This window comes from Saccoglossus kowalevskii, chromosome 4 (assembly GCF_978046115.1).
Source record: "Saccoglossus kowalevskii chromosome 4, keSacKowa6.1, whole genome shotgun sequence".
Lineage (NCBI taxonomy): Eukaryota > Metazoa > Hemichordata > Enteropneusta > Harrimaniidae > Saccoglossus > Saccoglossus kowalevskii.
The window spans coordinates 10,304,054-10,323,530 of NC_140644.1; the positions used below are offsets into that span (position 1 = coordinate 10,304,054).

Sequence of the window (19,477 nt, forward strand, 5' to 3'; positions counted from 1 at the left end):
TTTGTAATTTTTGGTAAAAAGTGATATTTTCGACTTCTTGTTGAAAACCGCAAGTCCAATTGCTTTGATATTGTACTACATGTGGACCTCTCTCAGATTTGTTCATTTTGTAATGATATCTTTAATTCTCTAATTTCGGTGAATATTTTTGTAATTTTTGGTAAAAAGTGATATTTTCGACTTCTTGTTGAAAACCGCAAGTCCAATTGCTTTGATATTACATATATAGGTACTGTAAAGGGGGTAATTATTCACTGGGTTTTAATTTAGCTTATTTCGCTGACTGGAAAAATGCGCTAAATTAAAACACAGTGAATATGTAAAATTTAGCATAGAACACGTTATCTAAATGATAAAACAGTGAATTTAAAACCCACTGAATATGCCTGTAATGGTAAATCAGTGAAATTTAAACCCAGTGAAAATTAGTCATTTTACAGTACTACATGTGGACCTCTCTCAGATTTGTTCATTTCATAATGATATCTTTAATTCTCTAATTTTGATGAATATTTTTGTAATTTTTGGTAAAAAGTGATATTTTCGACTTCTTGTTGAAAACCGCAAGTCCAATTGCTTTGATATATTATACATATAGGTACTACATGTGGACCTCTCTCAGATTTGTTCATTTTCTAATGATATCTTCTGTTCTTTAATTGCCATGTGCATTGCTAACAGCGGAGCTATCTCAGCCGACAGGCTGCTTGTTTTAGCTCCGCTGTCGACTTTGTCGAGCGGAGCTTATCATATGAGTGATTGTCCGTCGTCGTCGTTCGTGTCAATGTTTTACTTTTTCGACTTCTTCTTGAAAACTACAAGCCTGAATTCTTTTATACTTGGTGTATATGTACCTTGGGTAGACCTCTCTCAGATTTGTTCATTTCATGATGATATCTTCAATTCTCTAATTTTGGTGAATATTTTTTGTCAATTTTGGTAAAAAGTGATATTTTCAACTTCTTGTTAAAAACCGCAAGTCCAATTGCGTTGATATTACATTTATAGGTACTACATGTGGACCTCTCTCAGATTTGTTCATTTTATAATGATATCTTTAATTCTCTAATTTTGGTGAATATTTTTGTCATTTTTGGTAAAAAGTGGTATTTTCGACTTCTTGTTGAAAACCGCAAGTCCAATTGCTTTGATATTACATATATAGGTACTACATGTGGACCTCTCTCAGATTTGTTCATTTCGTAATGATATCTTCAATTCTCTAATTTTGGTGAATATTTTTGTAATTTTTGGAAAAAGTGATATTTTCAACTTCTTGTTAAAAACCGCAAGTCCAATTGTTTTGATATAACATATATAGGTACTACATGTGGACCTCCCTCAGATTTGTTCATTTTGTAATGATATCTTTAATTTTCTAATTTTGGTGAATATTTTTGTCATTTTTGGTAAAAAGTGATATTTTCGACTTCTTGTTAAAAACCTCCAATCCGATTGCTTTGATATTACATATATAGGTACTACATGTGGACCTCTCTCAGATTTGTTCATTTCATGATGATATCTTTAATTCTCTAATTTTGATGAATATTTTTGTAATTTTTGGTAAAAAGTGATATTTTCGACTTCTTGTTAAAAACTGCAAGTCCAATTGCTTTGATATATTATACATATAGGTACTACATGTGGACCTCTCTCAGATTTGTTCATTTTCTAATGATATCTTCTGTTCTTTAATTGCCATGTGCATTGCTAACAGCGGAGCTATCTCAGCCGACAGGCTTCTTGTTTGTTTTTTTTAACTCGTGTAATGCCGAGCAAAAATGAACTTTATGATATCAAATGCTAGAGTGTTCATGCTTACATATATGCAAACAGCACATTGCTTAAAAATGAATTTTTGGTTGACCATTAATTTATATTCCAGCTATTTGCATGTGTTACACTCCAGACTGTGCACACAAAAAAGATTTAAATAAACAATAAGCTTTAACGTTGTAATTCTGTTGTCTGGACTTGAGAACAGTTGCGACAAAAAGAACAAATCTCCTAATCTGTAAAATATTAGCTAATTAAATTGGGCGTGAAAACAAGGTGTGACACATGCCACATGGGCATATCATCGTGTGTTTTCTGATTTTGTACCGCAAAGGAAATTATGGCTCAGTTTATACTTGTATATATATTAAAATATATGAAATCCTCAAACGAATCGTCAAAATGAAATGAAATGCATTAAGATTTCCTGTATCGCCGTATCACCTCATTTTGTGTGCTCAATTGTTTTTCAGGCATTGAAGAGGTTTGTGGACAGAGTTCGGAAATTTCAAATTCTCAACTGTCAAATTTTCTCTATTCTCAACAAGTACCTGAAATCCAGTGATTCTGATAACTTGCCAGTGGAACAAGTCAGGTGTTATCAACCTCCAATACATCAATCAGTAGCCAATAATATCTGAGGTGATTGTGTGTTGAAGTCAAGTAATGGCCGTCAAGTCCAAGAACCAGTAGTAGCACTCTGTTGAGTGTTTTCACTTCACAGATAGCCAAAATCAATTGAAATTTGATTTCCTGTAGCTGTTACATATCACTTAATTGGACATCTTCACCGTGAAGTATGAACTAACAGTCATGTAACCATGGCAATGTATCAGGCAATACTCTTGCTATACTGTCTTTCTGCACTATTTGTCGTAATAATATATCATGTATTTACAACCAATTGGTTGAGTCGATGAACAAAAAAAAACTGCCATACTCTCTCACACTCATGATTACACATTGAGGCTTTAAACCTTGAAACTCAAAATACAATTTTTTATATTAATATAATTTCTTAATTCAATTTCGTGTTTTACCGGGAAAATATGTTTACAATCTTCTGATTTATGATAACGAATGCTAACAAAAATTTGTTTAATTTAGGATTTCTGTAAATGTAAAATATACTTCAATGTGTGCTTTAGAGATAGATGACAGACATAGTGCTCTCCATTCTGGCTCTGCCATCTCATTCCCATCTAACATACTTTGGAACAGGTGGATTTACTATACCAATAATGCTGCAGGGATAGACTGGTTTTGATTCTAATCATGTTTGAAAATAACATTGTGGAATGCAGTGTATTATAATTTAGTCTTCAGATTCAATTTTATTTTAACATTTTTCTCATTTGGTTGAATTTAATTTTTTTTCAGAATTTATAAAATAAGCTGTCTTACAAAACATTGCTATATGCTTAAGATATGCTTCTCAAATAATATCTGTCGGTTTTGCAATATTTGTCATTTTCATGTTTTCTATTGAGTTGTTGTTAGCTCACATGTCCATTATGTGACTATATGTCTAGTGTTATAATCTAAATTAATTAAAATCTGTGTTACATAATGTATATGTGGTAAATCATTCAAATCGTATTATTCTCAAAAATTTTATTTTAAGTGAGGTACCCAAACAACAATTTCCTTGTAATTGCTCAAAATATGGTCATAGTTCATAATAAAATAACTTGATAGAGAGTAATGTAGGAGAGTTTTCTTTAGTTGAATGTTTAGCAAGGTGAGTATGCCCCACTAAATAGTTAACATTCAAACACCCTGTGAAGTACAATTGGAATGAAAAATTAATAGGGGTTAGATGTTTCATTTTTTGGACTGACCTGTAGCATATTTTTGAAAGGTTTATTACAATTGTTTTTAACTGAATTCTGTAAATAGTATATAGAAGTTGTTTACAGTAAAGAATATTTGTGTTATTTGTTGCCTATAATGTAAATATGTAATGTGTCAATTCTTAGTTTTCCAACAAGCATCAACATTTTCATCTTCAGATACCTATTTGGCATGCCTAGCTATTTTGAGTTTTTTCATAGAGTTTCTTTATATTTGAGATTACAGTGCTATTGTCTTTTATGTGTGTACAGCTGTGCAGTGATTAGATCTTCCTCCATATTGTTCAGTAGAATTAGTAATACAATTTGCATGTCATTGGGGTGGGGGTTTATTCAACAAGGTTGAGGTCATTGAAGCATGTGTATTTATTTCTTTATTGTGAATTTATTAATAATTGATAACTAATTCAAAATATTGGGCAGACATTAACCTCAATTTCACTACATGTTCAGTATTGTTCTCATATGATCATCAAAAAGACACATCTGTCAGAAATACACACCACATGTAGGAAATACACACCACCGGTCAGAAATGCACACTAAATGTAAGAACCGCACACCACATGTAGGAAATGCACACTACCTGTCAGAAATACACACTACCTGTCAGAAATACACACCACATGTAGGAAATACACACCACATGTAGGAAATACACACCACATGAAGGAAATACAAATCAACTGTCAGAAACACACCACATGTAGTAAATACCATGGTTGTACTCTAGTACGTCCATGGAAATACACACCAACTGTCAGAATTACACAACACTACATCCAATGTAAAATACAGAGTTGACATCATTATGCGTTCCACTGCCAGTACATTAAAATTATGTATGTATGTATGAAGTTTATGATTAAACATACATTTTATGAAATTGTGCAGATTTAAATTATTGGGATGTTATAATGGATAGGATGATTATAACAGAGTTTTGGGGAACATAAAGTATGTTTTTATGAACACCTGCAATCCCAGCAGACGTGGTGATCTTTTTAAGCATGTTACCGGTAGTTGATATCCTTGGCTGTGTAATTGCAGTCAAATTGGTATTTTGATATTGCAAAAATAGTCAACTAGCAATCATTTGGTATTTTATGTTATTCTTGCAAGTTTCTTCCTATGCATATAATCAGCAATTATAATTTGAACTGAATGCTGAATCGGCTACTGGTAAAAACGTACTGTTTCGCTGTACGTGTGATTATTGTCACCACATTTTGTCAGTCTATGCACCACCTCCACTCCCACTGCATTACAATGGACATGCAGTGTTTATCTCCATGTGATTTGTCCTGAATGTTGAGATCGATTACCGGTAAAAACAACACTAGGACTGTGTTGTTAAAGCTTTGTAATAACAAACTCTAGTCACGTGACAAGGAGATATTCCAAGACAAGGGTAACAACGTAACTGGCACCCTGGCAAAACTCCTTATTCAAAGCCTAACATGGTCAGAAAGACAAGTACAGTAAGATTCACGTTTGTGCAAGTTTGTCAATCTCTGCCCTGTATTTGTGATGATTGGTGCCGTCAGGTGAGAGGTCTTCAGGTAGTGAGAAAGAAATGTGTTCTGAGTTTTGCTTGCATGATGTCTATAGTGAATACCAGGGAGTAACCTAGACCTCTCAATTCGTGCTTCTTCGCTGAATATGACTCCTGAAGGGGATTTGCATTTACATATGTACAAGTCTGATTGTTTCAGAACCTATCTGGGTAAGCGACCAAACCCTTAATATTGAAATTGGCCGCCACAAAAGAATCCCTCTGAATGTCAGTTTGTGACATGTGTAATCAAAACCAGGTGGAAGATGAAGCCTATTTATTTCCTTATCAAATGCAATAAATACCAGGATCTCGGGGAAAATATCTATTTAGCATTGCCGATTCACAATAGTAAATTACTAGATTCACAGTTCATTGAATTAATTTCCAGTAACAACCTACTTGTTTGCATCAATATAGCAAATTTATAAAAACAGGATCAGAAATCAAGCAGGATCAATTCTAGGTGTTTTTTTTTTCACCCCCCCCCCCCCCATGTCTTTTTCTCAACCTTCTGTCCAATTTTTTACTCCTGTGTACGAAGCACACAATGGGAGTCTTTGCAGTTAGTGCATCTGTGTGTCTGTCTGTTCCACTGATATCTCAAGAACCAATTAACAGATTTTACTGAAACTTGGTACGTGCAGACCTGATTAGTTTTTGGTTGAAATCTGTGCATATTAATTATGTAATTTGCATATTAATCACCCAAATTTAATTTAAGCATTTTAACTTGTTTGCTACATAGATGCTCTGCGATAGTGCGAAGTACTGTTTTGTTTTGATTGAAATCCTGTGCATACTAATTTGCATATTAATTAGCCAATTTAAGCATTTTTACTTTTTCTCAAGATCTCAAGATAAGCCATATACATGTTCAGTTTATGATTACATTTTTTCTTACTAATCACCTTATTTGCATAAATTAAGCACTATATACAATGTAGGTGTTCCATAAATATCTTGAGTACCACTGATCATATTTTAATGAAACTAGGTACATAGGAGATTTTGAATAATCCACAGATCTGATTGAAGGATTGAAATCCATGCATATTAATTAGTTATTTGTTTCATATGTGTTTCTTAATATGCATAACAAGTACCGGGGGTACTGGTGGACAACATTAACAATTTCACACACAACTTTTTCGATTTTGTACCCATCGTTTCGTCTTTCACTCTGTACAGGCAAATATACATCACTTCCCAACTAACTTTCTCTATATTCCAGCAAATTTGTTGGCTTTTCTACAAACTTTTTCTACTTTTCATACAAATGTTTTGTCTTTCCATGCAGCTCTTACTTCCCAAGAATCAATTTACTTTTTACCAATTTTCAAGCCAACTTTATTGATCTTCAAAGCAATCTTTCAACAAAAGTTTTTGTCCCTGCAACCACTTTGTCTTTCTGGGCAACTTTTACCAAAGTCCACTTAAACTTTCGAGGCAATGTTTTTGACTTTGACTTTTTTTTTGAAACACTTAACAAAGTGCGCTTTAATACCAACTTTTGTGAGTTCTTGGCAACTTTCACTGCTTTCCAGGTGTTTTTAAAATGTTCCTGCCTATCTTTTTAACTTTTAGTATATTTTTCAACACTCCTGGCAATATTTAGAACTTTCAAATCTACATTTCCAACTTTCCTGATCCTCCATGCAACTACTATTTCAACTTTTTTCATCCAGGATATTTGACTTTGCTCTCACATTTGTTCTTGAAAGGTCACAAGGATTTTTATCATGAAGCTATTGTTCATAATAGAAAATAAATTCCGAAGTAAGGAACTTCAGGTCTTAAAATATGAAACTAACTTAGGTTCCATCTGTATGTATACATCTATTCGTACATCCATCCAGAACAATTTCTGAGACAAGACAGGGTCACCATGAACACTTCCTTCAGTGGTTGGGATTATTTTTTTCATGTTTTAAAACTTATCTCATCAAAACAAACTTAGTCAAAGAGAACAAAAAAATAACATTTTGTACTCTGTGAAATTGGCAGCAATGATCTTGTCCTGTGCGCTGTCAATCTAGTTGGTGATGGAGTTGCAGATGGGATTAAATCAAAGGAAATGACCCATTTTTCTGCTTGACGAGGTCTACTTCAGCAAAGCTCCATTTGTTTTCATTATATTATCAGAGAAAGAAATAAGCACAAAATATGTAACCATGATATATCAACATTATTTAATACTACAAATATAATAATGAACAAAGCAGTCCGTTTATCATACCTATTCTACGATCAAGCATTACAAACGCAGACATGTTATAGAGACTGGCACTCTTACACACTGGCACTTAACACAAAATTACACAGACGAACATTTCAACAACAGATTATAAGAATAGAAGCACAACAATAAACGGTGATAACATCTTTTCAATGGACCCTAATATATTCTTACACTGAGTTTCTCTGGGAATAGCATCCAATATTGGCAGATACTTTCTTTGCAATAAATAGAAATGCTGGGGGAAAAAAGACAAGACAGCTAAAAGATGACACAAACACACTTTGATTATTTTGCCAGTTTGTTATAGTTCCACCACAATAACGCAATAAAATAGAAAAACACTGGAGAAAATAAATAAACGAAAGCTGATCAGATTCAGCAGCTCTAACCTCAAACACAAAAACTCTTGTCAAACTGTTATTGACAATAGAGGGCGCTCTTTAATTTATCTATCAGAATAGCAACTGACCATTATTTACAAATACAATTTTTTTTCCTGACTGCTCCAAATAGTATCTAAAATATAATATAGCAACTTATTGCTATCTCTTTAAGTATGTTTTTAAAGCAAAATCATAAAATATACTGAAACAAAAAACATTCCTCTTATATGGTTGTATGTACAATATAAACAGAAGCATTAAATGCCTTATCTTTTAAATAACTGTCATATCTCGACAAATAACCATGGCAACAGATGCCACAAGCAGACAACAATGCATATAAATGTATTAAATTCAGCTCTTTGATAGAAGAGTATCCCATATTGCTGATTAACTGAATGTAGTTAATATTAATCAATTTTAAGTGTTTTTATCTATCCTGCTTTTGTTTTTCGACATCAAAATAAAAGTGCAAAATTTAATTTTTGATTTTCATAATCAAATCTAAATACATCTTAAGCACAAGGTGTGTTCACACTAGTGTTTTTAAGCAAAAATCCTGCTAGATATGTTTACACTAGTGTTTTAAAGCACAACTACTGCTAGATGTATTCACTACTGTTACATTTAAATATATAGTTTTGATCTAATCACATAAGAGAAGTCGCTATCAAGCAGCTGATTTTAGATTTTAAAAACACAATTTTTTTTCTTAAATATATCGTATATTTTTTTTAATATTAACTTTTCAGTGAATTATTCAAATTAGTTCTCATTACAAAATATTGAGCAGTTACACTGCATTAGACAGCAAGCCACGTTCACACTCAACATATCTGAACTGACACCAAGATTTGGTCTCCAAACTTTACATTTCACTGAATAAACACAAACCAACACAAAGAAAACTGTATAAATAGAGCTAACACATAATCCATCCATTTAAACAACAGTTTATAATTTCTAATATAAATAAATACATAAAATACTTTTCGTCCACAGAGAAAATTGACAGTGAAAAGCAGTAATCTAAAACTATTCATCTACTCTTTGGTTAAGCCATAGATCATAGAGTCTATAGGCCTAGCAAGTGTCTGTCTGCGTACACAAGGCTTGATTGAGCCTCATTACCTTCACCAACACTTGATAAATGCAAATTTTTCAAAATGATAAAGACTAGCAAATACGTCTATCAAGAGGCTTGACACTTGCAGTTAACTGTCTATCGGCACAGAACATAAACATCTACTATCTGCCGTCGATAGAAAACTACATACGTGTGATATTTCAGTCATGTTTGCAAAAAATACAAATCACAAGTAGTTGCACAATTGTTTTTCATAATTCTATTTGTTTCCTTTTCAACCACACTATTCTGACTAATAGAAATGCATATAAAGCCGTAGAAATAAAGACAGCTTTTTGCTTTCTTGTTAAAACATATAAACATTAAGTAATATCCAAATAGAAAAACAATATGCTCCTGAGGGCCAATAAATCTTGGAACATTTATTTATCTTCTTAGTTACTTTTTTATTATTTAATCTACCTTCACTAAATTTTAAATTTCCAAGCACATCTGTTTTTTTTATTTTTTTTATTTTTTATTAAGAAAGCAAGAAGCTTAGCTCTGCAATAGATGCTGAATTTTATTTTAAATAATGAAAACAAGAACAAATCCCAGAGATATTTATCAAAGGACAAAATATTAAATTTGTTTCAAATAAAAAAATTGAATAATGCAAGTCAGCTGCTGGTTGGACATTTACAAACACAAAAGTTGGGAAATTATATCTTTTTTTATACAGTTTATAATAAAACAAATATAGAAATTTGCACTTAATATTAGTATATTTTTTTCTATATGAAAAGATTATGCTCTCACGAAACAAAAATTCCCGGCGTAGATGTAAGTTCTTGGGGCTTGTGAAATGATGGATGCACTAACTCAACAGTAACTGCTTGGTGTGTGATGTCTGCCGTTGTACTGATCACCTCTTCTGTTTGAACTTCTGTTATTGGTGCTTCCTCTATGTCGTTCACCACAACAGTGGAATTTTCTTTTTCGCTCATAACGCTGTCACAGTCACTGTTCAAGGCTTTTTCATTGTCTTCAGGGGTTGGGGTTGCTTTGGCTCCTTCCAAATGCTTGATGGCCTGAACTATTGCATCAAGGTTCTGTCTGGCAGCGTTGTTAGCTGTGATGACAGGTGGGGCGTGTATCAGTTGTACCGGCACAGGTACAACCGTCTGCGTTTGTTGCATTTGCTGAATTTCATGCATTCGTTGAACGTCAAGGAGCTGTTTCTGTTGTTCCTGCAAATCAACGTGTCAACAGTTAAATAAGAAGGCATTGCTCATCTTCAATGTTGTCAATTGTCGTTCTATAAAGTATATTTTGTTGTATTTCAGATCAATTAATTTTTAAAGAATCATCAGCTTAAATTACACACTTTCAATGTTTTACTGCCATGCTTGTGCCTAAAATGTTATTTAGTATGGTGTTAAATGTGTACTGTCATTTGTATGCAAATTAGCAATGTACAGACCGACAGTGGTGGTGGAAAACATTGAAATCCGAATCTTAAGTAATAATACTCGACAGGTACACTTACATGTTTTGCAATCTCTCGCAATTTTTCAGGATAAAGCTGTGCCTCCAAGCTGCGGTTGCGTTCCTCCAACAACATGCGAAGCCTTCGTTCGCGGTCCAACTGTTGTCGTAACTCTACCATTTCCTTCTGTAACTCTTCCATCTAGTGAAGGATGCAATAATAAAAACTGAGTATACAGCAACCATGCCAAGTAACGAGTTCAAAAACTAAAATGATGTTGATGATGTTTTGAGTAAAAGGAATAGCATGCCATCACCTACATCAAAACTCACCGATAAATCTTCCACCTCAGGACTTCCAATACCTTCATCCGATGAAATACTATCCTCATTCTTTCGTCTTTTTGGCGGGGACTCCTTTGTCTCGGCACTTCTCTTAGCAAGCATCTGTCTCATCTGCGTATTCTGTTGCAACAAGCGAGTCTTCTCTTGCTCCAGATTAAAGATGAACTCAGACGTCTGTTGCAATATGGCAGCCTGCAATGAGTAACATTCCATTTTGCATAATATTAGCATATCATTAGCAACCATGTGCTCACAATTAAAGATACCACTGTGGAATGATATTTACCATAGAAGACAGGTGGCATATATCAATTAGTAAGTTGTCACATCACATTGGATAACCAGATAATAAATGACAATACAAATTAATAATAATTTGGTCATTAACAATAATAAGTCAGATAACTAAGTTTCTCAGAATAAACTAAGCTAAATTAGATACATCTTAATAATAATAATAATAATTAGTTGATAAGCCTTAAAAACTATTTTTGAAAAGCACACTATAGTCCATTAATAACAAGATTTTGTCATTAGAAAAAGGCGTAAATGGATATTAAGGCGAGTAAAACAGAAGCCGACTTTTGAGTAACACCGGGCATTCAGTTTTGTTTCATAATTGTATCAATAGTATATCATTATCCTACTACCAGCTATGCTAGTCACCTACTTGAAACGTACGCTGGCAGTGATCTGTTTGATGAGCAGGAATATAGGGCATAAACAGACTATATATATAAACATATATATAGCACGCAGGGCATTGAGTGCAAGGGTGGCTGACAGAGAGGTCATTGGAGTTGATAAAGGTATTGTGCAACAACAGTCTAAATATAGCCAGCCAGCCATCCATGCCTGCATGTCAGTAATTGTTCATAATTTGCATGAGAATAACTAAGTGATCTGAACAGGTTTTATTCCCATCATACAATTACAGTGAATTCCTACGATTGTCGCGACAATGTAGAGCTGTGGGGGTACATAGCTACTATAAAACCGTAATACACTGCGGTTATGTCATACGAAATCCCATCACTGAAATTATGCTGTTTAGCTCTGTGGGTACAAAGCTACTGTAAAACTATGCTACACTGCTGTTATGAAATCATAAAATTGTGCAACCGATATGACAACAGGTTTGATTTTTACCTTGCTCAGTTTCTCGCCATCAGCGTGAGGTAACAATGTCTTTAATGACTGAAATCCTGAGTTGATACTCTGCATGCGTCGTCGCTCATTGCTATTCGCAATTTCTCGTCGGATCCGCCTTTCCTGTTCTCTGTGACTGCTAGGTGATATTCGTCCCAAACTGTAAAATAAATACAAAACAAAGATTTTTAATATAACATTTCTTGGATTCATTTTTACAGGAATTTATGGCATTCATAAAATCAATATTTCACAAAAAATCACTGCTACAAAATTACAGTAATTGCAAAGGTTTTTTTTATGAGCACTAGTGCAGTGGCTACCAACTGTCTCAGTTCTAATGAATTCTGCTTATTTGGTATCATACCCAGTTTATGTTTTTAATCTTTCTTTCCAGCTCAATCTGATAGAGAATTAGTAATTCAATTATACTTAGTTTTACAGCAATTAAACAAAGCATTAAATGTGCAGTCAAGCTGTCCAATCAGTTACTTTGAATTAAGACCAGACATGAGCTAGACATGTTGGAAGTGTACCCAATCCAAGATCGGAATTCAACCTTGGCCTCTACATTATTTACACAATTAATATGTATTGTGGCCATGACTTGTTATGAACAATTTAATATCAATACAATCTTATTCAAAAATATGATCTTCTGGGAGAGAGAAAAAAATACTGGTCTTCTAAGCATTTTTTTTTTTTTGGTAAAATTCACTTTTCTGTCTGAAAAAGCCATGTCAGCTGGTTCAGATAAATAAAAAGTGCAATCAATATTACTTCTGTAAGTCACAGGTAATTGTCCATTAATCCTGACAAAACAAACAATTAACACAGAGAAGTAAATAAATAATACAGCTCAGTACACTGTGATTGACCTGCTGATAACTACAGCAGCTGAATACATTGAATAGTGTGTAGGTGTTGTCTAACAAAGTCCACTTTTGAAATAAAAATAAAAAACACCGGAGATGAATTTGTTCCACTAAATACTCATATGACAGCCAAGAGTTAGTAATAAAGTGTATTGTATTCTATGCACTGGTCATACACACAACACTGAAACTAGCAATGTAAACAAAAAATCAATCTTGACTGGCAAAAAATAATATTTTAAAGACACCCTTTTTTATAATATGCATGAGAATAGTGTCAAACAATGCGTTAAATACTTAATTATATTAATTTGTATATGATTTAAATTGAATAAGAAAATTTACCAAGTCATATTTAATTTTACAGTCTAGCTACTCTGATTTTTTAATATTTTTATTGAAAATACCGAGTATAATATAACAATCGTGCATATCAGAGAGGCTTTGGCAACTTGCCAAGATACACCACCCAGCTGCCCATATGATTAATATTCTTTGCATTTTAATATACATACATTTACATGTCTAAAGAGGTGGAGCTCATTCTGCATATGTATGCCTAGAGTTGATGATGTCATCCCAACTAAAGATGGCACACTGCCAACTCTACACCTGTCATGCTTAACCAGCCCTTTTATAATGCAAATCATCCTGTCTGGACTGCCTCATGTGTTTTATTACATGGGGGAAGAAGGTCATTCACAGTGACACAAGAGGAACTGAACTGACACAATTCCTGTTTTGACCGATGGATGACCCTAGGGAGGGGGGAGGTGTCGACTAAATTCTCAGAAATCTTTCAAGCTACAATTGAACTTGACATATCGAGTCATACAAGATTACATAGACTATTTTAAACGCTTAATTTCAATCTTCTCAATTTTGTTTTAAATACTTAGCATTATTAAGTGTGCTGACTGGAATTAATAACGCTACATCAAAATAACGAGAATGTTTAACTCAAATATTTATTGTAGATTTGTATAATATACATCTTATGCTGAAATATTAAATGTTAATATAGTTGTTTTTACTGGTGCATACTGGATTAACTGGCACTAGGCAAACAAAAACAATGGGATCTACAGTTCCAAGCTGATGAGCCCAGACTAATATGTCATGGTACAGGGGTGCGTCTCATAACACAGATTGTAGCAGATAATTAAAATAATCTTCCCACTCTGGGCCTCTTGCAAATATTTAGGTGTGGTCAGTTGAGGCATGCGGGACATCCCGAGATGAAATGTATATAACAGTGATTGCATTGGTCTCTTGTCTACCACATGAATAAAATATTACTGACTAAAAACTAGCATGTTCACCCAATGTTTAAAAGTCAAACCTTAAAAAAACAGCTTGTAAGTTATGCAACAACAATATTTTAAGTGGATAGAGAAAGAAGGTCAAGATCAAATTCTTTAAGAAAAAATATCCTAATTTCATAATTCGTTTTTTTAGATTCACATCAATAAGAAAAAAAAGTACTATAGCTTCAACAAAAAATGTTAAATCAGAAATCATTGAATGCAAATAATCTGAAAACCAAGAATACCACAAACAGCAACTGAGACACAATGCAGTATGGGAAAAGAAACAAACATGGAGCATTCAAGTTGAACAAACTAAAATTTACTCTAACCTTGAACACTAAAGTACTAAAACACAGTAATATGAAAATAAGAATGGTGTGCAGTGCAAGGATTATGGAGGAAATTTTTTTGGCAGAAAGCCAAAAATTTTCCTTCACAGAAACATCTTCCTGTTTCCAACAAATATAACTGTAGTGTTTTTAAACGTGTCAATTGAATATAACTGTCATACTTTTGTTAGCAGCATTTTAAATGTGTGCATGTTAAAATTCAAGTTTCAATAACCTATGAAACCACATTGTACAAATGGATTTTTTTAAATGTAGTTCAAAATAACAACAAGCAAACTAAGATAAGGAACTAAAAGACAGAAGATTAATTAACAACCTAGACAAAGGTCTCTCAAAGAACGTTATTAATGCAACCCCTCCAATTGTGGCAATGGCACCCACCCCTTTGTAAAATTAAACATGGTATGTTCTTATAAAATTAGCAAGTCAACCTTGGCGATTTGCCAAGTTTCAGTGCGAGCTGAACGAATATGTTCATTTTATTGCCGGTGTATAAAATGAAAATAAATAGATATGGTAGAATTTACGCCACTGTGGACAAATTATATATGAATTTTGTAGCCCTTTTACGAAGTCAAAATCCACATATAGATATTCTGGTAAATAATTTGAAAATACCGTAGAAAAAGTAGTCTACGCTGCTGCATATGCCCTGGTTTTGCGGAGTGTATACAAAGTCAAAACCTGGCAAATTTTCAACATAGAAACCAAGGTGCGCCGGTCAGCTTTCATGCAGACTGGGCGCTTGTAAACAATAACATGTCATTTCCCTCTGTTAGGATAAGTAATATTTTCTTCATATTCCCGTCCATGAAATCGTACACGGCTGACGGAACAGCTGATCAACCAAACACGAGGCCTCATTTGCATACCAACCCACAACAAAAGAATAGAGCACATTTTTAGTCCTTTCATATTCCCAAACAATCTTAGAATATTGCAAACATCTTATCGATGACATTAAAAATACAAATATAATGCGATCAAATAACAAGCGTTTCATTTATAGTGATTTCAAAGATGAGAACATAAGAGAAGAAACATGGCCAGGTCCCACGCCACGCTTTCCTAGTCAATGAAACCACACGCACGCCCATGTGAAAATTGTAAATAAATATTTTTTAAAAATCAGAAATACCATTTTCAATGATAAAAATTATGCAGCCGTTTGCCCTCCATGACAGTGCATCCTATGAAACAGAAAATAGTTTCATATGTGATGCGACGAGCAAAATACAGAGCGAAATTTGTCTCATACATAATGTCAACACGGCCATGTGATCGTAATTTCAAAACATACATACGAATTTTCCCCTATTTTTCTCGCGCATTGCCCATAGTTTTACCGCCCCGTAAACATTGAGATTGATAACCATAAAAATGTACATGACATTATGCATAAATACACATGCTTACTATGAGAATACATGCTCGCGATATTTAAAAAATATATTAAATTAAAAATACTAGAAAATACTACGAGTCGAACAGCTGACGGGGGTCGTTTTAAAAACCCTTACCTGCACAGCCCACCGACAGCCTCGTGTTGTACGCGATAATCGTGTAATCCCTTCGCTTTTTCAGGATTTCTCACTTCAAATGCCATTTTTAACGATCCTGGGTACAGTTATATCACAAACGCGGAAGTTGTTATTGGTGCAAAATATACCAATTTTGGGTCCTCGATACCGGCTTCGTAAAGTGCGTGAATGGTGTGCTATTCTGGCGGGAAACAGCTGGGCCGCCACTCAGCTGCGACAACACATCACTCATTTATCCGTCCGCTTACTACGGCGTCTGAGAATACTGTCTCGTAATTTTTCTCGATTCTAAACCATCAAATACTCAAGTATCTCACAATATGAACACGAATTAGTGACAGCGAGAACAAATTGAGTTAATTTCTTTCAATATGACATTTTTATAATCCTGGATGTTTTAGGAATATTTTTAGCGGAGGAATATGAGTGTGGTGTATGTACGGGCGATGCGGCTGGATCAGCTGACAGTTGGCATGGCGCGGGAAATAAGCAAATACTGTCAACAGCTGTGTGAAATTCCATTCAACGAAAGGTTGGGAGAATATCTATTTTCTGGTTACAATACACGATAGATTAGATCGCATACGTACCTCACACTGCGTAATGCATTATCCATATTCTGACATTCTATAAATATACCTTGTTGCAAATAAATAACAAAAACATTTTGAATATTTTTTTAAAAAAGGGACAATAATTAACGTGTGTATGTATTGTTTATATATAAAGTCTCACCGTCATTTTGGGTCAGTGACATCAATGAATGGAATGCTACAACCACCAATCAGAATCACGGAACAGTCAAAACCGGTAATTATTTCTAAAAATAAACATGCAGATCAAGTCCATCCCTGGCTGTGATTGGATAATGGAAATTCCGCGGGTTTTCGCCACGCGGTCAGCTGTTGTTTACATATATCAGCTGCTACGAGAAACCAGCGCCTTCCCACCTAAGAGCTGCTGATCATAGATTAACAAACTTGGACCAAGTTTCGCCAAGATATGTATGTACAACACGACATAAGTTCCAATACGATACCCAACCTTTTACATGAGTGGAGTCATTTTATATACAATTAGTCACTGACTATGATGAACATGATGAAAGTTGAGTTGTGATGTCACTCACAGCCTTGGACTTGGTGCGTCTAGTCGCACGTGATTTAAATGTAGAACCATGGTAGAACGAAGTTCCAGCAGGGCTTCGTGCAGATACGTCCACAAATTTACGACGAATTATGGTTATGTCCCGGGAGCTGAAAACTTTAAAACCAGTAAATATTTAATAAGGGCAATAAATTAAATTATTATATTAAAAATCATTGCACTGAATACAATATCTATTAAACTTACTTTTCTTTGTTATTTTCTCCGACATGTTGTAGTACACTGTAGTATCATTTTCTTTAGTGTGTTTTAAAAAAACATGTAAGTGAGACGATTAAAATTAAAATGTAATCAAACTAATGAAAATGACACTACAGTTACAATACCGTTATATGAAATAAAAGTTATATACTACATGCTTTATCAATTAAATATGGTACTGACTACCATTCAAACATATACTCAGTTTTCCATTATTTTCATGTTGTTGCTCACATGACCGAAATATTAATGCGTGATCACCGAACTACTTTTTACGGAATGGAAAGAGGTCGAATTTCCACGAAATTGTGATTCACTGGCCAACTAGCGCCCCATGAGATCGCCTTAGTATTTCTTATTTTAACTTTTCACTCTTACCTTCGGTAAAAGGTCTCATGGACATTTAGTTTGGTAACATATGGTAACAAATAAAATCATGCGTAGTTTATTAGATTAACACTCCTTAATATTGTCGTTGAAATGACATTTATAAAAAAAATATATATATATAATGTGTAGCTAATGCATGTGGTATTGTTATTATTTTGTGGCACGAATGAATATATACACAAGTGGTGCGTGTTTTGCCCATAATTAATAATTAATACCCGCAAACGGCATACAGATACAAGCCACGCATTTGTCTTTTCGCAATTATTCAATAGAGTAATTGAAAATATCTGGATTATAAACAGATCAGTAAATAAACTAAGGGACCGACCATTTGTGTTTGCCTTGGTTGTAATTTCCCCAGTAAAACCACTAAACTAAAAGAAAAGCACCACAAAAAAATGGGAAATTCCAACTTGCGATCTTTGTCCAAAGAAGTGAATATAACCACAGAATAGAAATCTATAAATTGTACGAAAACGAATTTACAATATTGGAACCGAATAACTTGTATTGACGAATGAACAATACAAATTTTGCATGAATAAAAATAGCATTGACAATTTTTTCTGCTTATAAGTTTGGTTGTGTTTCAATTTACGTGCAATAAAGAGTATTAGTTTTAGCCAATATGTTTGGGATGCGTATCAATGTGTTTAGTGCTTTACGTGACGATGACGTATTACCTTGTATCTGTATTGCTGCTGTAGTTAGCGTTCATCTGACCGCAAAGGAGAATTTATAAGCATTGCAATAAAGTTACATTGCAACAAGAAAAAAAAATGCGCCAACTTGAGTTGTGAATGTGAGAAAAATGTTCTTCCTGAAAGATATACAGTAATTTCACAGTCAAACCTGTGTATAGTGACCACCCAAAATACTTTTATATGGAGGTTGTTTTTTTTTATTATGAAATTCAAACTCATAATTTTGACACGATACTTACCCAGATAATATTGGGATTGCACTGTTGCAGCAAAGGCACATTTGTTTGAGTTGATCAAAATCAATTAAGTTTGAGAAATGAAACATTATTTTATAATCAGAGAGCTAATTATGATTTTGGTTTCTTAACAATGCCGAATCTACGGAAATTTTGCTGAAAGGGTGGTCTCGTGGATGGATGGTCTATATACGCAGGTTACTCATATATTATACTTTGAGAATGCCTAAAAGCAGGTCACTAAAATGTTTGACTATACACAAAATGTTTTTTTTTTTTTTTTTCATGTATTTTATACACAATGTGGAATATTTTTCTTTCTAAGATTTAGGCGAGCAGATATATTTGTTATGCCTGTAATATTTTTGTTGTTGTAAATTATGAGAAATCCCTTCTTTTGGCAATTTGTTCTTGTTTGTTCTTCAACTGGTATAGTTGGTCCCTTGTATTTGTGACTGATCTGATAGACAGACCGACCTGCAGAGCACAGGTCCATGGACCAATCAACGTGCAACCGCGCCCTCATTTGTTGTAGTCGACTGCGTGGGAGTATGAGCTCGTGTTAAATTTCCCTGGTCAATCCAGTCGAGGCTGTAACGTATATATCACACGCAGTTTTCTCGGGAAATTTTGTCTCTTGCACAATTATAATATCAATAGAAAGTCGTAGATTATAAAGTAATTTCAAGAACATTCAGTATAACCATTAAATGTCAAGTTTTACCATAGTGTCTATGGTTTTTTACTTTGTAAATGCGTACCCCCTGCGAAAGCCCCATCGCTCTGACACAAACACCCAATCTGGGACCCCGCGAAGCCGAGAGCGACCAATCAAAACTA

At 34.0% G+C, this 19,477-nt stretch overlaps 2 protein-coding genes across 3 annotated transcripts in view; one reads left to right on the forward strand and one right to left on the reverse strand.

The window, feature by feature from the left end:
- Nucleotides 1–4,518, forward strand: part of LOC100375489 (cytoplasmic FMR1-interacting protein 2-like) — a 45,918-nt gene extending 41,400 nt beyond the window's left edge. For both annotated transcript variants that reach the window (XM_085497744.1, XM_085497745.1), the window contains one exon: nt 2,253–4,518. In XM_085497744.1, the coding sequence (XP_085353870.1) occupies nt 2,253–2,420 (168 nt within the window). In that variant the 3' untranslated portion in view covers nt 2,421–4,518. The remainder of the gene's footprint in view (nt 1–2,252) is intronic.
- Nucleotides 4,519–9,443: 4,925 nt separating this feature from the next.
- On the reverse strand, nt 9,444–16,126 carry LOC100375636 (transcription factor AP-4-like). The gene is made up of 5 exons (XM_002738737.4): nt 15,916–16,126; nt 11,861–12,020; nt 10,700–10,903; nt 10,428–10,568; nt 9,444–10,128 (listed from the first exon to the last, which is right to left on the reverse strand). Exons 1-5 carry the CDS (start codon nt 15,999–16,001, stop codon nt 9,694–9,696), a joined length of 1,026 nt encoding a protein of 341 aa, XP_002738783.1. The 5' UTR covers nt 16,002–16,126; the 3' UTR covers nt 9,444–9,693.
- Nucleotides 16,127–19,477: the final 3,351 nt, after the last annotated feature.

Bases quoted from the DNA above. Each gene is read 5' to 3' on its own strand.
- LOC100375636 (XM_002738737.4), bottom strand. From the start codon at position 16,001: ATGGCATTTGAAGTGAGAAATCCTGAAAAAGCGAAGGGATTACACGAT. The intron at 10,904-11,860 runs GTAAAAATCAAA...TACTCATTGCAG, and splicing joins ATGGCGAGAAACTGAGCAAG to GCTGCCATATTGCAACAGAC. The intron at 10,569-10,699 runs GTGAGTTTTGAT...ATCCTTCACTAG, and splicing joins CTGAGGTGGAAGATTTATCG to ATGGAAGAGTTACAGAAGGA.